Here is a 22,312-nt window from a genome sequence, read left to right as displayed (position 1 = left end):
CGTTCTGCCGGGTAAAATCAATTACTTTAGGCGACGTTTGTAGACTAACATACTCGTACCAACGTCCGCATGTCGCGCTAGCCTTATCCTACTCTAGGCCTAGACTAGCTAGGATGGTATATAGGCCTAGCCTTGAAGGGACGAAGGTCCCAATGAAAAACAACATTGCTCTTTGATAGCTAACATTGTCTATTTAACATCACAATAATTCATTATTAGACCTATAGTTGTTTTTTGAATTGTACTCCACAAATCTCAGTCGATACTTCACACAACTGGCTAACGTCTCTATCTATTGTCATGACGTCATGGCTCGCTGGCTCACACTTGTGATATGTCTCGCACTTGTGATATGTCTCGCACTTGTGATCAAATAACACGCTGGCTTGCACTTTGGCAACACTCTTTGGCATTCAACTCGCCCAGAAAACCCGCCCTTGGAAACTTGCCCCATAAAAAAATGTACACTTCCTAGACTATGCAGTCTTCAAAATAAAAATTGTAACCTTTGGTAATCAACTACATTTTCCACATACATAGAAATTTTTGAAACTTTATTTAAAAAAAACCTAAGCCATAATTCACCACACTATAGACACTTTTTGACAAAAATGAAAAATTACGACTTTGTTACCCAATGAGAAGTGTTCTAATATAGACAATGGGTCGTGTCTCATATTATTTGTTATAGTTTTATTATTCATTATTTTCACTTTACTCGCATAAATAATTTTGTTCGAAGACCATTTATATGCAGTTGTTCTTCGCAGCACTTCACTTGCAATTTGCAATTTCTAGTCTAAAGAATATACCCATGAGCTTCTAATCAAGATAGGGTATGGGTTTTTTTTTTTGAGATAGTACTTACAGTCAGACTAATGTTTTCTTTGATATTACGATAGCGCATCAGTATCAACAATATTTTATTGTTTTAGCATGGTTTAAAGTAAAAAAAATACAATCAAAATTTTGAATTCCATAGTTGGATAAATGCTGTAATGGTAGCAATTCGAAATATTTACAGCATTCATTTTGAAAAGAAGTCCCCTCTTTTGTTTGCAAAAGTAATCTGGAAAAAAATAAGCCAATTCAAGAGGTCCTAAAAAATACCCAGGGCTTTTATTCAAAGTTTTATGGTATATAATTGATAAAGGCCTTTTCCATATTCCAGTTTAATATTTTGATTTAATGTTCAGCTGCCAGATAAATTAAAATTCTATCATACTTATGTACAGGGGACAATGCTGTATGGTAGCAATTCCAAATATTTACAGCATTCATTTTGAAAAGAAGTCCCCTCTTTTGTTTGCAAAAGTAATCTGGAAAAAATGAACCATTTCAAGGGTCCTAAAAATACCCAGGGCTTCTATTCAAAGTTTTATGGTACATCATTGATAAAAGTGTTCTCCATATTCCAGTTTAATATTTTGATTTAATGTTCAGCTGCCCGATAAGTTTAAATTCTATCATACTTACGTACAGTATATTAAAACCTTCTTTCTTTTTTGAATATCTGTTTTTTCAGTAACTATTTTTGAAGTTCACTGTTGACTTCATTTCATGTCTGGTTATTACAGGAATTCACCCATCATTGGTAACACTGATTGAACTAGGATGTCTTTTAGCCACTATTTATCAAAATTACTTTGGTGAACTTCCTAAAACCAAAGAAAATTCATATTTTTTGCTGATTGATTTAAGTAGAACTATTCCCAATGGCTAATGTTTTATTAGGGATTAGTAATAACTAATGGGGCATGATCAAGCAAGACCAATTTGTAGGACAAGAAATGTTAGTTGTTTACTGTAACTGTCCAGTGATGTAGCTAGGGGATATGTGGGGCACATGAAAAATCTTAAGCTCCCCCCTCACCTTCGAAGAAAAAAAATCATGTTCAAGTAGTTAAAATTTACCCCACATGACCTTATTTTGTGACCTAGCGCCCCTCACTTAATCATCAATCCCCACTCCACCTTCACATCCCCCTCTCCCCATTTCAAGATTCCTTGATACGCCACTGTAACTGTCGCATTCATAAAATATTTAGGAACTGGAGAAACCATGGTAACAAATTATGTTTTTAATGGTTGTATATCAATAATAACATGGATTAATTTTAAGGAATAGTATTGGTAAATGAAATAATAAAATTAGGTAGTATTTATCATATTATTAGTATAATAAATCTTAGTACCTACATAAATTCCTATATTTGATATATTTGTTATTTTTTGTCATTGTTGAGTCTATTTAATAATTGATGGACATCCAGCTATTAGCAACAACGCTGTACAAGTTGCAGTTTTCGGTAATTAAGGCAAAAAGAGGAAATTAAAACAGGCTCACTAGGTCTGCCTCATGTGAAAACTTTGTAAAACAAACATTTTTTTTCTTACTTCAGACAACCCTGCAATATTTGATAAAACAATTAGAAAACCTGAAAATTAACGTTCATTTGCAAACGGATATTACAAATATGAAGGTGTAAGTTTAAATGTGAATTTCATTTACTTGAGATAGTGCCACCTGCTTCATTACAAATTCAACATGAGTTTCTGCATCAAAGTTCTGGAAAATATTGTTCAAATATTGACAAAAGATAGAATGTTCTATTCAATGTTTCATGAGGTGAAGGATGGAATCTTCCATTCAATGAGTTATTTTCATGTGCAATTTTGCTAAGCGACGCTAAAACGTGGTTACGCTTTGAAACGATAGGTGGCGCTGCGCAAAGCAAATGCGGAAGTAAGATCGAAAAATCGCGATATAACGGACAAATCGTCTATCGGCTGTCCTACTGTGAAGATGGAATGTTCCATTCAATGAGGCATTTTCATGAGCTGGAAAATAGAATGTTCCATTCAATGAGGCATCTTCATGAAGTGAAAGATGGAATGTTCCAATCAATGAGGAATCTTTAAATCATAAATCTAAAGCTCTTTTCATATTATCATGTTTTGTGTGAGGATATAATTGTATTATAGCCAATCACAGAAAGAAAACCAGGATGTTTATACTGTATTTATAATGGAAGGATGAGTAAGCCCTACAGACTTATCAAAACTTTTTAGGGAATCTTACCATGTTTTGTTGGAACACATTGTCATTGTGAATTTTGCAGTTTATTTCAATCCTAAAGCCCAACTCAGAAGGAGTTGTACGATGCAACTCGACGCGGTTTATCATCATGGACAGTCTTTAGGTGATCGAGAGAATATTTAAACATGTTCAATATTCTACGACTGTCCTAGACTTGACCTATTGCATCAGCATTTAACCTCAGCCTGTGTTGTACGATGCTGTCTGTTTTAGATGGCATCCAACATCATCATTTTCTTGCTGGTGGCCTCTTCCCATCCGTTTTTCCCGTCTATTCTATACTTTTCTTTGCTTATGGCCACCATTGGATTTTGACTGTTTTAAGAATTGACAAGTTACAGTGTTATTTCTTTCACTAGAATAGAAAAGGTGTTTATCATATAAGAATTGATGTCAACTAAGGATCAATCGATGGACAGATCTAAGGGGAAAAGCCAAGGGATAAAGTATACTGTTGCTCAAATATAACAGATACTGTACATCAATGATAATCTAACTCTTTGGCGTTCATGTGGATTGCATTTAATGCGTTATCATGAGACAGGTTCTTTGTCTCTGTATTCAAATTGTTTCCAGCGTACAAACTAAATTGTTATCTGGTGTTGATCAGTGTCATACCCACAAATATCTCAATAGAGGGCGCTTTTAAAGTAATTGACACTTGCCATCCCAAAACTAGCATACCATCCCTAATTGTTAAACTGAGTTATTAGCATAAAAATGTTGCAGTATTGTATACTTCTTGTACAGAGAAGCCATAGTACTTTTACTCATAACTTTGGAAAAAGTAAATCGATTCCAGAAAACGTCACCCATCATTTTAAAGCTAATAATGTGGAGAATGTGTATGTATTAAAAGTCGTGTTTTTGTCACTAATGCTGTTTTTGGCATGGCAAGCCCCATATGGTCAACAAATTTAAACCTTGTTTTTGATGTTCTTGTGGTATTCAAAGTTTTTTGGGATCTTTGAAAAAATGAGTTTTTAATACTATTTTATAGAAAGTGGAAATAGAAAAAAAAGGAAGTAAAATGTTCGGATGTGATAAAGATAATGACTTTGTTTTCATGTGGCTGAACTTAGACAAAAATTGGCATATATTTCTAAACATATTTGATACATTACACAATTAGGCATCTGAAGAATATGAATGTAATTCATCCCAGCCTTTGATTCAAGTTAAAAATGCATCAGTCATCTATCTCGTGGTTGATATACTGTACAATTGTAGATTAAAGGTGTACCAGTCCCACATGCTCATGTGATCAATTTACTTGGCCCATATCTGTTAAATAATCTACCTGTCCATTTCGTTCGCTCAAGGCCTGTGAGAAAGCGTGTGAACTATTCCAGGAATAAAATGGACTCACCCACCGACATTTTAAATCTAAATATATTAATGTGATGTATGTATAGCTATTAACTGTTCATGCACACTTTAAATCTACACATTAATGTTGGTACAAGGTGAAGTTTATTATTAACCAGAGAAACGTGAGAGGACCAGAATAGCATATGTAATATATATATATAGCAGGTTTGTTAAGCTTGGTGAAGGTTTGCGTGTTTGTCACGTCTAAATTTGTCATGTTGACGCTGTTATCACTGATATCTGTGGATTATGTTTGGTCCTCTGACGATGGAGGGTTGAATTGGAAATGAGGCCAATTTAAATCTATGTCAATTAGCTTGATGAATGACACATATATAGGCTAATATGGTGAAGTACTACCACTCCAAATTGAGAATCTAGGATGTTTACATATTTAAATGTATTGGTATGATAGTTTAGTTGCTAGGTACTACAATAGAAGTGTTCGTTTCTGTACTTCGTTGTAATGTTTTATCCTTAAAATATTTATTTTTGTATTCTGAAATTGAATTGAAAATTAGCAGGCTCAAATTTAATTGTGACATCAACTCATGGGAATTGTACTTTGACTCTATTCCATTAGGATGGATGACTTTCCAAACATTAGATCCCGAATTGTAAATGGATTACTTGGGTTTTAATTTCTGCTGTATTTAATGGATAATAGTACAAAATAAGGCTGTCTGTAAGCTTAAAGCATTTAAATTTATTAAAAATGAATCTGATTACTCATATTTAGTGTTGTAGTACTATACTGTAGTATATGAATGTTCACCTTTGTGTATAATGTAGAGTGAAACCTTGAATTTATATTCTTTTTTTTCATACTTGTGATAATGTTTACTTTTATTATTTATAAAATTATTTTATTTATAAAATTTAATATTAATTTTTTATATATATCTATATACTTTATTAAGATAGTCAATTGGTAATTTTCCAGTTATGTTTTGGATATAATAGCTCTTTCCATATCATAGGCTTAGAATTAACTAAGTATCTATGTAAATATTTATTGAAGCCAGATAAAATTCATTGAATATTTATAAATTTATAAATTTAATTTACTATTGATTATTTATTTACATTTTTATTATTTACCCATTTGTTACATATTTTATATCCTTGTTTATTGTCTGTCTATGATATATCTGTAGCATGTAATTGCCAATTTCCAGTTCACCGTTGGATTAAAATTAAATCAAGTATACTAGATCAAGTTATGGGATAGAGATGTGCAGTATCAGCCAAGTTTAGTCACATGTGACCGAGACGGACTAATTCAATACGCAGTCGTGTATTTAATGTAAATGCAGGTGCAAAATACATGTGTTATTATTTGAACTTGAAATAGAAATCAAATTGATTTTAAAATAGAAACTTGTAAAATATGTAACTGAATTCAATTTAGGAATTTAATTCATTTCACAGTCGTATTTCTACTAGATAAATATTTGTAAATTGAGTACAGTGTGTAGCATGGTTACTTTGGGTACTGTGACAATATTTTCCCAGGTGTCAGCTGCAAGCTGCTAGCCACATCTGTCCCCAGATTACAAGTCGCGTCTGATGTCTTAATTTCAATTTGAAGTTGTATGAGCGATAGGGCTGAGAGTGGGACAGCTGGGAGAAGAGCCTTGGGGCCCAGGTCTCATAATGGCCCGGGCCGCTAGAAAAATACTCATGATAAGATTATTGATACAATGTTATTCATTTGGGACAAAATAATAATGTAAATTTAACATCTAAATACCTACTGTAGGCCATAGCTTCTGGGTGAATTCGCCCATGACCCCCCCCCCCTTATGCCCTGTTGCACAATTCTATTAGGCTCCTACTTAACCCGTAGACCTCACTAGTGTTAAAATAGATTAAAAGAGTAATGAAAAATATCTTATTTTGAATAACTACACTTTAATTATTTAAATTAGACATCTAATTACTTAATAGACCATAGTATTGGGGAAATTGTCTCCTTACCCTGACTTGCTCCTTGCCGTGCAACCTTGAGGCCCTTGTCATTGGGGCCTGACAGCTGAGCACCCCCCCCCCCACCCCCCCCCCCTCCCTCAGTGCAGGGCCTTTCACCAATGGTTATACTATTGTCATTTAGAGCCAACATTAATTCATATGATGGAATTTGGTGCTATATACAAGTTATTTTGATTGATTTAATGGTTGAGCAAAAATGAAGAGTTCTATGAAAGACTATAGCTGATTATTGTGAATGTATCTAATGGTTGAACTAAAATGATTGAGGATTCATGAAAGACTGTAAAATGAGTATTGTGAATATAAATGTAGATTTGTGATTAATAGAAACAGGGAAGACTTCAGAGACTACAGTAGCGTGCACATTTATTGAATAATTGTTGAATATAAATGTCCGCACTAGGCCTATTCTCCAAGGTCCTTTCTGTTTTAGTATTAATCATTGTTCTACAGACAAAAGTAGGACTAAGCTTATTATCTAAAAGTCAAAAAATATAATTACATATGAAGAATCTTCATGAATATTGTAACTAAAGAAATTTATATATAAATATTAAAAACAACTATAGTAGCATAATATAAATGTGTTTTCCTACAAGATATTTTATTGATCAATAATTATATACAGTAGGCCTATCTTGAGCGATTTCACTAATAGCAATGTGGTTTCCTATATAAAGATGACTATCATGAGATTATGAGTTTGATATGCTCTGAGTTAGACAAGCCAACTCGTGGCTTATTGGTCAGTATATATACAGTAGGCCTACTTTGAGCGATTTGACTATTAGCAATCTGCTGTAGTTTCCTATGCAAAGATGACTTTCATGAGATTGTGAGTTTCATATGATCTGAGTTAGACAAGCCAGCTCATGGCTGACACTGTCCATCATTAAACTACGGTGGACTATTCCTATCAGTGCGCTTTGTCCCCTGACCTCACAAGAGTTCTTTCCCCCAGACACCACCAGTTTGCCCAGGCTTCCTCTGAATCTCTAATAGAAATTCACCTTAAGTAACACTGGTTATTTATTTATATTTTTTCTTTAGACCGCAGGACTTTCAGTACTTGTGTATTGGTTTCCAAAGTGGTACAGTAACCAACAAACCATCAAAATAGTATAAAAACAACAAACAAAACAAAAGAAAATTCAATGTAAAAAATAATAAGCTAATACAATTTTGTGAATAAAAAAAAAACTCCATTTCTAAGTTAATGTTATATTTATAAGCTTATTCCAACTTAAAGATGTGAGATGTAAAATGTTCTTTTTCCTTGATGAATTATCCAAGGTGGTACGATTAAATCATTATGAGTTTAGCTCTGTGTGCATTTTGAATGGCTATTGTGATTAAAAATATATTTGGATCATATGTATGGAGCCATGTTATAGCACTGTAAATGACTATTGTAAAATCAAATATTTTTAATTGTTAACTTTAGTGTTGGTTAACATATGAAGCGGTTTGGCGCAGCGTGAAAGGTTTGGTTTCCCAACCTTGAAGTCGGGGTTTTAATCCCTCACTGTGCATTTCGCTTGTGTCCTTGAGCAAGACACTTTATCTGCATTGCTTCTCTCCACCCAGGAGTATAAATGGGTACCTGGTGGGGTTGCTTGCTCCTGCGCTGATTACCAGCAGCAACACTTAAGTATGTGGATCCAATGACCAGGGACAGAAGTGCTTCATATCTGCAAAGAAATGTGCTTATAAAAAATATATATATGAATGAATATGTGGATATATAATGTCTTTAACTTTTACTATTTTTTGTGTCATGATTTATAAGAAATACTTTAATACCAATTATAAAATTATAAACAAATCCATTATAAAATTATAAACAAATCCATGAATTGTTTTTAAAAAAAAATTTGTTCTGGGATTTGAGAAATTGTCAATTAATGACTAGCTTCCGCCATGATCTTGCAAGTTGTGAGATGAAAATGCAAAAAAAAGATATACTGTACAGTATGTCTGCACTAAATCTAGGAAAATCTTCAAAACTCATTAATACATTGAATTGTTCATAAGGATCATTATACTAAATTGAGAACTTTGAAAACACAGATCAAAATAATTCAGTTATTAATCATCTTCGATGGTGAGTCGAAGTCGAATGGCTGAGCCATAATATCGGCGCTGGTTCGAATGGCACGTTCGTCTGTGGTTCTGAAGGTGGAACAAGTCCTCGGATAAGGACTATAAACCGTAGGCCCAGTGTACACAATTTGGCTCGTGCACTTTAAAGAACCCAGTACATCTTACAAGATGAAGGGTTTACCCAAGTGTACTGGTCCATACAGACCCTTGCTGTCTTTTGATGGGATTGCCACTTTGAAGAGTGATTAAGTTCACTGTTGGGCATACCCTTGGACCTAGTACCTAAAGTTCAATAAATAAATAAATATATTACTGACTAATTAAAAGTCTGACAAGAATTTTAAAACATTATTTATTGTAATATTCTTTGGTTTAATTTTTAATTGAAAGCAAATAGTTATAACTATACATATTAATTTAAATATGAATTTTATTGTTGAATATCTTAATGCCATCATTGATTAAAACAGATCAATTGTTTAGAAATCGTGCATCTGGTTTTTTTTTTTGCATTAAAATGTTCAAATTTAATATACTTTTACAAAATTAAATAATTTAACATGAACATCTGCAGCTTCACTAGAATTTTAATTGTAAATTTAAATTATATTGTATGTATATATTGGGTTTTTTTCTCCATCTAAAGGTAACTTAAACTATATTTAAATATTATATCCAAAATATTAAATTTGATAAGCAATCTTTAATTTAAGAAATGTTCATATTAATTTAAATATTTCATATTCAATATTAATATTTATCAATTTTATTTTAAATTATAATCACAATAAATTTTACAAACTTAATAGTAGTTATTGATCTCAAGTGTAAAAGAACAGTAACAAATTGTTTAAGCGTCCCATTTTAGTGCACAAACCACAGAGGGATTAATATCAATCTATTATTTTGCCAAGACCTTCGCAGCTTTCTTCATTTTCTTTCCACATTTCTTCTCTGCATATTAGATAACAGAAGCAATACCTTCAAGGCATTCGGATATCAAATTAAATAATCACAATAAATTTTACAAAATAGTAGTTGTTGATCTCAAGTGTAAAAGAACAGTAACAAATTGTTTAAAGCGTCCCATTGTTTAGTGCACAAACCACAGAGAGATTAATATCAATCTATTATTTTGGCAAGACCTTTGCTGCTTTCTTCGTTTTCTTTCTACATTTCTTCTCTGCATATTAGATAACAGAAGCAATACCTTCAAGGCATTCGGATATCAAATTAAAGACGGAATCATAACTTCATTTCTCTCATTTCCTTCGACCATGATTTCAGCTGATATGTAATTTTTTCCATCTAATACGCTGATGATACAATGTCACCCAATACTCAGTGCCAAAAATATTCAAATCATGCGCTCAAAGCAATCTCTTTGGATTGTTTTTTCTGTTCTTGGTTAAACTGAAAGGGATATAGATTATGATACTGTTTCTACTCAACCATAAATGTAGGACTTTGAATAAAGTGAAACTTGTTAACAGTCTTCACATCTTAATCAGATTTTGATAATTTCTGCACTGGGATTTATGTATACAGTGTTCTCTATTTACTTAGTCAAATTTGTGAAAACAGTTTATAGAGAAGAAAATTAAAACATCATATTTAATCTTGAATAGTAAGTGTTTGAACAAAAAAATATCTGTCACTATTTAAGCAAATTTAAATATGTGGTAACGACAAGCCAAATCAGTCACTTGCTGCATAGTCAATTTTTAGTTATTAATACAACATTCAACAGTAAAATGAGAGCTATAAAATGGTAAAAGAATTATTTAAATCCGACATTTCCTTAAGGAGTTAGAAACGTTTAAACATACAGGTGTTTAAAGAACAATATTTGAGAAATCAGCCTTCAAAGTTTATGATTTTGGGCATTTCTCAGGAAGAAACAATCACCAAATTGTTAAATATTAATGTTTTAGCATTAAAAATGGTGACAATTATGGCATAGCATATATATAAATGTATAAAGGTCAGTTTAGTGCAATAAAAAAGATTTTTAAAAAATTGACATTCCAGCATGTTTTGGCCAATATCTCTGAAACAGGATTTGCGACGAGTGACTAGTTTGGCTTGTCTTTGCCACAAATGTTTGTTGGTCTGAAATGTAGTATCACATTTCTGCTAGCCTTCTTGGCTCTCCACATTATTACCCCGCTTATTGGACTAAACTTCCATATTAAACACATAATGAGCTCTCTGGGGAAATGTTCCATATCCATGCAGCTAGTAATTGGCTTGAACCGATGATGGAGATATCAATATTTTAAGGGGGTGCTTGAATTGTCTCACTTAGGCTGGGTGGGCTGTCTGGGGCCTTTGTTTGCGTTCAAGTGACAAAGCTCCAGCATATTTAGAATTTGAATAACACAATTTTACTTGTTATCTAAAGTAGTATTTGATTTGAAGTAAAATATGACAATAACATTAAAGGTGACAACTTTTTTTTATACCTTGTCTAGCAAACCCTTCGTCTTCCAATAATGGTGATTTCGAATAAAAGTGAAAATTATGTTTTTGTCCAGCTAGCGAACCATTCGCCACCAAAAATTGAAATTTTAGAAAAAAAAAAGGATATATTTTATTACCTCTTCCGCTCTCCTGAAATCTCCAAAAATAAGGTATACTTCTTCCTTACCTATATACATTAAAAGCATATATCAGTCTCATTACTGTACTATTTACATTCAATTTTATTTTTATTTTCTCCTCTGCCTAGATGCTTTTGGCAAAATAATTTTGATAACCCCAATCTGATGATCTTTAAAAAAATAAGTTTTGCTAAACAATGTATTTAGTCTTAAATTTAAGTCTTGCCAAAATTGAAAAATACTTTTCGGCAATATAAATATGAATTGAACCCTCAAATTTAAGGTCTAGAGCTGCCAACCAGTTAAGTTACCAATCTGCTGATACAAACAGTGACCAAAATAAAAGTGTAATAATGTTAGGCCTATATGTTATAGAAAATTTCTTGTGCATTCTTTATTTTTGAGTTCTTTAAAGGAATAAAATAAATAAGGTAGTAATGCCTTGGGAAAAAAACTTAATGCCTCCAAATATGAAAATTGCCTTTATAATGACTCCAGCACCAAATGTTATCTGTACACTGAATATACCTTAAAAAATTATCTTCGGAGAAATGTGCTAGGTCTCCAAACAACGGTTGTATGATTAAGCATTTTTTCCGACCCTTCAAATTAAAAAAAAACAAAAATATTCACATTGTAATGAAGGCTGTTCCAAATTTTTGTCTTCAAATTTCATAATTGTTAACATTATATTATCATCATCATCAGTAGTCTTTTATTATTATTAACATTATTTCAAATGGAGAAAAATTTGTATTAAGATATTGCTGCTTGGCTTTATGCATTGTAATAATGCCTAATATAAAGTATGAATAGTAAAAACCAAGACTGAATCGAAGGAACGAATTCATTAAGATTACACTACATGGACCTAAAAAGCGCAGAGTAAGGCCTCCGATAAAAAGGAAACTTGTGAACCCAATGCAAGACAGATTGAGGAATATTTTCATTAGGCTGAATGCCACGTAAGCCTCTGATATACGGGAAAGACCTTTAGACTCCGAGGGACTGACTGTGACGGTCTCCTGGTCTCATATGTTCAAACGGTGCTCTACTCTGTAGTCATGCTTTTTTTCTCGAGGGCGCCCTAATCTGGTTGCAGGTGGTCTTTATCCAGGATTAACATATTATTTTCAATTTGATTAATATGCGTTTATGCTGCAAATTGTGATATCAGGCAGAAAATGACGTATCGATAGTAATGTGCAATGTGATAGACTATGTTGGAATTGCCGGAACTGAGAGTTACTGAATAAGAGAGGAAGTTGTATAATGCAGGGCTTAACACTTTCACAAAAGTATTCATGTCATCATGCATATGAATGATAGGCCTATGCAAATAGTATTGATAATCAAATCATGCATATATTAAATATATTAATATGTAAATGATATTGATATTCAAATAATGCATTATTATGTGATAATCCAGTTAAAACATTAGCCATAAAAAATATTAAATAATAACTTCCGATTAGATACAGGTCAAAATAATTATTTTTTATTGGTAAAAGGCTTATAATATTAAAATAAACACTTTATTTTTTAATCTGCATATCATTTGAACATTATTATGTAATCTTTTTAAATGACCTATTCAATATTTTGGCATTTTATTCAACTTTGTTAATGTTAATATGTTTGTGTATTCTCATAGGTCAAGTCCATAACTGTCCAAAAGGCTTCAAGTCTGACACCCATAGAAGATGTATTGGTAAGTTTTACAAATTGATTATAGGTGTATTTATTTATATTTTTCCTTTTGTCTACTTGATTATGTTTGTACGATCCTTCTTTATTGGGTGCCGCAACATACAGCTGTAATATCGGCGCTGGTACGAACGGCACGCTTGCCTATGGTTCTGGAGGTTTCTGGAGGTGGAACAAGTCTTCTTGGATAAGAAATCATGCGTATATTAAATATATTAATATGTAAATGATATTGATACTCAAATAATGCATTATTATGTGATAATCCAGTTAAAACATTAGCCATAAAAAATATTAAATAATAACTTCCGATTAGATACAGGTCAAAATAATTATTTTTTATTGGTAAAAGGCTTATAATATTAAAATAAACACTTTATTTTTTAATCTGCATATCATTTGAACATTATTATGTAATCTTTTTAAATGACCTATTCAATATTTTGGCATTTTATTCAACTTTGTTAATGTTAATATGTTTGTGTATTCTCATAGGTCAAGTCCATAACTGTCCAAAAGGCTTCAAGTCTGACACCCATAGAAGATGTATTGGTAAGTTTTACATGTGCACTTTAAAGAACCCAGTACAAATTCTGTCGAGATGAGTAGGGTGTTACCCCGGTGTACTGGTCCATACCAGGGGTGCTTGGTCCAGTGACCGGGAGTAATAATGTAAAGCGCATAGAGGTTAATCTACAATATGCGCTATATAAGTCAACAATAATTAATATTATTGTTCACAGATGTCTGAAAGGGGTGGGGGGGCCCTGAAATTTTTACAATTTAAATGCCCGAAAATAACCTGTAACTTGTAAGGTGTTTTTGGTAATTGATTATTTTTTTTTCTTTTTTATTTATTTTTTTTTCACATCTAGATTTTGAATACCAGCTTTAATTCAGTTTCTATTGTTATTATTTGTATGTTAGACCTGTGTAATACAGTCTGGTATTAATTATTTACTTTTTATTATGAATTTTTGTTTTTTTTTTTTTTTTAATGTTTAATATTTAAATAATGTTAGTGTTCATAATAAAATTCTCTGGTCTGACATTACTAATAATACTGTAATTAGTAATAATAATAAAACTAATAATATAAGATTTAAACATTGATCTCATCCACTGCTGTAGTAATATTATGAAAGGTGTTCTGAAAGAAAGTTATAAATTGCCAAGAAAATAAATCCATAGATTTAACCAAAGAACTAAAAGCTATCCAAACGCTTCAGCATGAACACCGAGAATACCACATCATTTGCCAGTAATTTGTGGTTTTAAATAGCACAAAAGACAGCTGACTTTTTTTATGTTATGATTTATTTATAGCATGGAGACAATCTCTCATAAATGTGTCAAACTAAATAATGCATTACATTATACAACAATTGGTAACTGGCAAAAAATATGTGACCAGAAAAATATTAATCAGGCGAGGGAATTTTGAAGTGGTAGACTGAGACCTTCTCAAGGATGTTACTTAAATGTTTAGAACTTCAAAATAAAATTATAATTATGATAAGAAAAAAATAATAGTCCTAGGCTGTAATTAATTTAATTTTACATGAGTTCAATTTTAAAATAGCAAGTCCCTTGTGTGTCTATAAAACATTGTTTATCCATTTTGGCATCATTTACATGGCTCAAAGCTCTAATAGGCATTGAGCCAGAATACAGGGTATTAGCATCTAATTTTGTTATATTAATTAAGTTGATGGTAATATTTTAGGCTAATTTCACATAACTTTCTAATTTATTGATAATATCTTATGATACAGGTATTAATAGTAAATAGGATGATGATTATTATAATAATATAATAGTGATAACTTATAAGGTTTCAATAGGAAATAGATATTAAATTCTTTATAATAATACAATTATAATAATTTGTCATTAAACTTACTATAAAGTTGATTAATTGATTGTTTGATTAATTATTACTAACCAGTAGGGGGGGTGGATCCAGAATTTTCACATAACTTTCCAATTTATTATTAATATCATATGATACAGGTATTAATAGTAAATAGAATGATGATTATAATAATATAATAGTGATAACTTACAAGGTTTCTTTAGGAAATAGATATTGAATTCTTTATAATAATACAATGATAATAATTTGTCATTAAACTTTTATAAAGTTAATTGATTATTTGATTAATTATTACCAACCAATAGCGAGGCAGATCCAAGAATTTTCCACACAGGAGGCACAACATATTCAGAATAGATAAATGAGTATTTCTGTATATGCATTGAAATTTTCAAATTTAGTGGCAAATTGGGAGGCATGTGCCCTCGTGAACATTCAAGCAGTCTTATAATAAAAGAAAATCTGCAATAGACAGAGTAAATCTTATTGGAACCCACCCATCATAAATGTTGGATAAAAGCATTTAAATGCTTGCTATCCCAATACTAGCATATTAAATGTTGCTACATGTTCAACTGGAGTAATTAACATAAGAATGGGGCAGTATTGTGTACTTTTGTACAGAGAAACCATAATACTTTAACTCATAACTTTGGATATGGTTAATAAGTTGTTGAAATAATTTTTCTATGACACAAAAATCATATTTGACAAATAAACTCGGAAGCGGTTAATGACATACAGACTTTTAAATGTTTAAAAACTGTCGGGGGCGGGGGGAGAGGGGGAAGGTAAAAAAAAAGGTGGTTATGCCCGTTTACCCCAAGTTTTTAAATATTCAAAATCTGTATCTCATCATCTGGCTGTAGACTATTTCGTCAAATATGCTTCCTCCGCAGCCTGGCTTTAAAGCTCATAATGTGAAAAATATGAATATATTAAAAAATAAATTTTCATATTTTTAAAAAATCTGATGCTAGTTTTGGGATGGCAAACCTCATTTATATGCATTCCAAGAAGTCAATATGAAGGCCATATAAGCATTACCCTGGGGATTTGAAGTGTAAATTAGTATTTAATAGCAGCTCCTTGCAGCTGCTTCCAGGGACTCTTAAAAACTGGGGTTGTTAATATCAAGAAAGAACAGGTCTACACACTACCTGAGCATCTTTTTTTTTTTTTTTTTGGTAAAACTCTGTTAATACCATAACAGACCCACATGGAGAAGTGCATGTCAGCAGTGCAGGTGTTCCCCATGGGGCCAATTTTGTTTGATTTGATACCCTCAATAATATGTACAGTCACATAGTATGACCTCTGGAAGGATATCAGTGCAAATTTTTCGTCCCTGATGGCTTATTGTTAAGTAGTATATCATAATACACCTCACCTATCTGCTACACAATCTGTGGCTTAAAATTTGGTTGCTATTTGCTGCTGTTATTATAATGTCCACCCAGGCTTTTCGTATCATGTTTTATATGTACATCTTAGAATTTCTTCTTTATGACCATAACATATTCTGTTATGTCTGATCATTATCCATGATGTTTAGTTTTCATCCAGAATAAGGTCTATTTGTGTTAGTAGTATGTTTAAATGATGTGAAATACTACCCCTCAGAGCCGATTATTTTTTACATCGGTATTAACATGTTCGCTGCCAGGGACGTGTGCTCACGTCCGACAGGGTTAACTCAGAGCGTCACGGATGCAAGTTCACGTCCACACCTGTCTGAACATACCACTATGGATTTGCACGTAAATTCGTTGATGGGAATGATTTTCATTATGGTCGTGCCCCTCATGCCTTGGCATATAGGATGAAACTAGTCAAAAATGCTTAGCAGTCAACATGCTAAAGGGCATTATCAATGATTAATTGTTTGATGACAGAGTGTACCCTTTCCTTTAAGGCTAATAGTGAGAAACCTAGTGTCCAAAAAAACAGGTTTGCGAGATAGGCTTGCCCAAAGCAATTTTATTGCATTTTCTGGATATTTTGGGTATGCTGAATCAAAAAATGCAAGGGTCCATTTTTTTCAATATCGTCTTGGCCGCCATATTTGAATTTCAAAATGGCTGCCATTTTAACCATAAAAATGACCATAACTCTACTATTAAAGCAGATATTGACATAATTTCAAGTGTTAACCCTATGTTTTCAATGTCAACCTATTTGATTTTATTATTGTCATAGACCATAGATGGCGGCCATTTTGAATTTCAAGATGGCCGACCGTTTTTCAACAAAATATTCATGGAAAACAGGTATTTCAATTATCATGGTGCTTACAACAATATAAATTACAGTGCATGCCTCAACCATGTGCCTACATAGCCGATTACACACAGGACGTTTATGGGCTAATCCATTTTATGCTCAAGGGGTATGTTTAAAATAAATAAATATAAATAAATTCAGGAAGAAATTACAAACCATACAGAAAGGCTGTCTATCAACAAATGAACTATAAAATATACACAAATACATATACATGTGACTTAAACTTACCTGCACGATATACCCGATAATACACGCAGGGCATGTATGGGCGATTCCATTTATCCTTGAGGGGTTTAAAATATATAAATATATGCATGATACTTAAAGCTTATAGAGCACACAATTAGGCATCCAGGATGAGTTTAACCACCACCAATGTAGAAACAGCGTCTTTGTTACATCTGGGTACACACAGGCACCCTGTTAGACAGTACCGTATGTTCAACCTCACGGCAGGATATAGGGATTGGAGATTTAGGGAGTGGAGTTTTTGGTCGTGGGAAAAACTCCTGCAACACTGACAGGAATTGAACCCAGGACTCTGGGATTGGAAATCAAGCACCTTAACCACCAAGCATCTAAACTCCAACCTTATGCGGCTGCACTACTGTGCACTGCAAGGAGAACGGCGCCAATTAAAGTATACAAACAAGGAATGAGGGAGTTTAACTGGAAGTGTAGTAAACGAGTATCATTATTGAATAACAGAAGGGAAAAACCAACGAAATGGTGATACAGTAGTTGATAGGGGATGATACGGAAGACGTTGAATCGAAGTAAACAATGAGAATAATCTTCCAGAACTACTGTATCACCATTTCATTGGTTTTTCCCAATGGCGGCGAAAGCGGGGGGCCAGAGGGGCCATTAGCCCACACACTTTTTCTACTGGGGGGGGGGGCAGGCCTCCCCCCCCCCACTTTTGTGACTGTTACCAGCACCAGTGACAAACATTTTACGAACGCTGCAATGCTATTATTATTATTATTATTATTATTATTATTATTATTATTATTATTATTATTGTTATTTCGTGCTTACACCTTGTTTATTTGCGCCTTATAAATTGACCTATTATTATTATTATTATTATTATAAAACATAGATTTTTTTTTTCATTTTCTAACGAACACTACGAGTTCTTTTTTGAGTTGGGCAACCAATGTCGATTGACGTCTGTATACGTGCGTCTGTAAAGTTTCCTTGAATCCCACCCTCGAGCATGCAGAAAAAATCGCCTGCGTTCGTAAATTCTGTATTTAGGCATTTAGACGTTCTAGTGCTCTTTATGCTGACCACGAAGATGTATAGTAAGTGTAACTGATTGGCTTACAGTAAACCTTCAAACTAGCATTATATAACCACAATTAAACTCTAATTTAACGAAAACAGTAAGATACTTATTAGGCCACTTTTTGAAAATAAAGTTGTCTGAAGTTTAAGTACCGGTACAGAATTTACAGTACAGTACACTGTAGTTAATGTGTTATAGGTGGTAAAAACTGTATTGAGTAAAAAGAAAATATTTTAAATAAAAAAATCTTTGGCTTGACATTAGGAATTAATCATTTTGTGAAACAAAATGTAGGCTATGTCAAGTGTTATATTGAACAGTGGCGGATTCAATGGGAAACCCAGTCAGCACTGGACCCCATCCCATTTTTTTTTTTCAAAATTATAAAAAAAAATATGGAGAAAACAGACAAAATTGTATTCAACTTTTAATCTAAGAGTGCCAGTTCCGGCCATCTAGATGTGCCATAATCATAATTTTCCAACAGTTGTGGGACTGAGGCGGGTGGACATTTTATTTACGCAAGACTCTCCTTGGAACACCTCTATTTCTATTTTCGACTCATTTCTGAGCTACATACAAGTGTAATTTTTATCCATCGGGGGAAAAGTGAAGTTTCCGTTGGGGAACCCATATCAAGGATAACCCTCACAATAAATAATTTATTGAGGTCGTGGAAGCAATCTCGACTTCGACTTTGTTCGGAAATCTGTGGCGCATTCAAGGGGAGGGGGAGGCTAAATTGTTCAATTTTTTTTAATGGAGATATAAGAAAATTATATTCAAATTTAAAGTCTAAGAGTATAATTTCCGGCCATCTAGAGGTGCCATAATCACAAATTTTCTTACTTCAGCCCAACCATGGCGGGGCTGAGGTGGTATAGATCCTCCATCTGCTGAAGTACCCAGTGGCGGATTCAAGGGGACCCAGCCGGCCCGCCCCCACCCTCCTAAATTGTTCAATATAAAATTGAGCTTTAAAGATAATTATATTCAAATTTGATGTCTGGAAGTGCAATTTCTGGCCATCTGGAGGTGCCATAATCACAAATTTTCTTATATCAGCTCCAACCATGGTAGGGCTGAGGTAGTATAGATCTTCTATCTGTGAAATTACCCTCCCTGGGCCCTTCTATTTCGAATTACTAGATCCGCCACTGGAAATACAACAAATATGAAATCATATTACAGTAGCTTGATGCCAATAAAATTCACCAAACTTCGTAAAATATTCGTAGCTTCCAGGGGCCTTCGCCCCTGGACACCCCACCGAGGGCCCTTGGCGGCCTCCTGGCCCCCAGCCTAGATGCTCGCTTCGCTCGCATACTCGGCCTTATGAAATGCCCCCCCCCCCCACTTTTAAAAACGTTCCTTTCGCCGCCGCCGTTGGTTTTTCCCTTCTGTTATACAATAATGATACTCATACTACACTTCCAGTTAAACTCCTTCATTCCTTGTTTGTATACTTTAATCGGCGCCGTTCTCTTTGCAGTGCACGGTAGTGCAGCCACAGGTATATCCTGAGGTGGAACACACTGCCTAACAGGGTGCCTGTGTGTATCCAGTAACAAAGACGCTGTATCTACATTGGTAGCGGTTAAACTCATCCTGGACGCCTAATTGTGTGCTCTATAAGCTTAAGTATCATGCATATATTAATATATTTTAAACTTACCCCTCAAGGAAAAATGGAATCACCCATACATGCCCTGCGTGTATTGTCATGTTTACTATACAGGCAAGTTTAAGTCACATATATATGTATTTGTGTATATTTTATAGTTCATTTGTTGATATACCGCCTTTCTGTAAGGTTTGTGATTTCTTCCTGAATTTATTTATATTTATTTATTTTAAACATACCCCTTGAGCACAAAATGGATTCGTCCATAAACGCCCTGTGTGTAATTGGCTATGTAGGCACAGGGTTGAGGCATGCACTGTAATTTATATTGTTGTAAACACCATGATAATTGAAATACCTGTTTTCCAGAAAGATTCAGTGTTAAAAAACGGTCGGCCATCTTGAAATTCAAAATGGCCGCCATCTATGGTCTATGACAATATTAAAATCAAATAGGTTGACATTTAAAACATAGGGTTAGCACTTGAAATTATGTCAATATCTGCTTTAATAGTAGAGTTATAGTCATTTTTATTGTTAAAATGGCAGCCATTTTGAAATTCCAATATGGCGGCCAAGACGTTACCGAAAAAAATGGACCCTTGCATTTTTGGATTCAGCATACCCAAAATATCCGGAAAATGCAATAAAATTGCTTTGGGCAAGCCTATCTCGCGAAATGACACTAGGGACCACACTATAAGGGTGAAAAAACGTTTCTAATACACGTTCAGAAACACAATTTAGCACCATTTAGGTTGAACCGGCTCATAACTGCAGCGATGGTATGTTGTAACATTTATAAGAAATAAAGTTGTATACAGTCCTTCAAGAGAAAAAAAAACAATTGTATACAGTAGTTGGTTGATGTAGCTTATAACATCAAGCCTAACGGTAAACCGTCTCAGACAAAATGATACAATCTTGATAGGAAATTCACCCCGAAATTACTTCCTTCTGAAGAGTACCGGTAGTCAATGAAGAGAAGTAAAATGAACTGGAAGCTGGCAGATACTATTAAATGTAGTTTTAATTAATGATTAGTATTCATGGTACTCATCCTAAGATTATAGTGTTACAGGTTTAATCCCTAGCCACTAGAAGCCTAAAAATAACCAGAGCTTTAGTATTTATTCAGAAATACAGGTTTCCCTCCAATTGAAGACCACTTCTGGGATGGGTTTTGATGATCTTTAGTAGCTTTATGGTCTCTAATTAGAATAATATAGATTAAAAACATTTGTTAATTTCAGACCACAGAAAAGTGGACTTTAATTGGAGGTGATCTTCAATTTGAGGGGTCTTTAATTAGAGGTAGACCTGCATGTAACTTCAGTCTTATGTATTCCCTGTTTGTTGAGACTGTACCACCTATATTTGCCATCCAGGCTAGACAATACTTACTGTTAGGTGTGGGCAGAGGTGAAGGGTGAGGATTTTACGACGATTGCCAAGTGACCATAAAACAAAGTAATTACACGATCATGAATAGAATAATAGGTAGAGTATAATTTCAATCCGGTCCATTCTCAATTGGATGAGATGCGGAAGTAAATAAGGTCAGTGACATTACACTAAACAGCAAATTGTAGCACTGCATCATGGGTTGCCTTGCCGACTGCTTGTGAAGGGATGTGGTGTGGTGGGGGTTTGGAAGAGAGTTATATTTGTGTATTATAGTATTATGATTTTAAATATAACTTGGACTTTCCAATTCTTACTATTTAATCTGAATGAAATGTAGTTATACAGTGCAGATGTTATTTTTTATATAATCTATTGGTTTTGAAAAGACTTAATAATAATAATAATTCTTTATTCGTCATTTAAATAGGAAATCGGAAATTGGGCTGGGCCCCTGGAGACCCACGGCAGCTGCAGTGCAGTACCACCCAACTTGACTACAACATAACAGACACATACGGATACAAACATTGTCCTTAACCTGGCAAGCCCTTAATATGAGGGTTATTCGAGGAGCCAAGCAATCAGACGCCAATTAAAAACTGACGCTGGGTGGGTTTGAACCGGGGTCTGCTGCACAAGAAGCAGGAACGATACCTCTCAGCCAATCCCTCAGCTTAGCTTAAGGAATATAAGACTGGTATACAAGAACAGGCTAACTAACCACAAACCAATTACATAATGACTGTCTCTTATACACATCTAGATGTGTATAAGAGACAGTATATATATTGGGTAAGGCTATTATGTTATCATCCAGATATTTCATCCGGTAAAACTTCAGCAAATTTAGTACATTAACTAGACTACCTTCGCTTTGTTGACGTTGTATTTGGCTGGCATGCCGTTCGTTTTCCTGGTCTTCTTCAGCCTTCTGTATCAAAAGAGG

General features: G+C 33.6%; 1 protein-coding gene across 1 annotated transcript in view; it reads left to right on the top strand.

Moving 5' to 3' along the window:
* Positions 1-22,312, top strand: part of LOC117125373 (fibrillin-2-like) — an 80,792-nt gene that overhangs the window by 18,505 nt on the left and 39,975 nt on the right. The window contains exon 5 of the mRNA XM_033271864.1: positions 13,375-13,431. Within this exon, the coding sequence (XP_033127755.1) occupies positions 13,375-13,431 (57 nt within the window). The remainder of the gene's footprint in view (positions 1-13,374; positions 13,432-22,312) is intronic.

This window comes from Anneissia japonica, unplaced genomic scaffold (genome assembly GCF_011630105.1).
Source record: "Anneissia japonica isolate Jap-2015-1 unplaced genomic scaffold, ASM1163010v1 scaffold2003_len1103335_cov173, whole genome shotgun sequence".
NCBI lineage: Eukaryota > Metazoa > Echinodermata > Crinoidea > Comatulida > Comatulidae > Anneissia > Anneissia japonica.
Note: the sequence above shows the minus strand (reverse complement) of the source record. Positions and strands in the feature narration are given on the sequence as shown.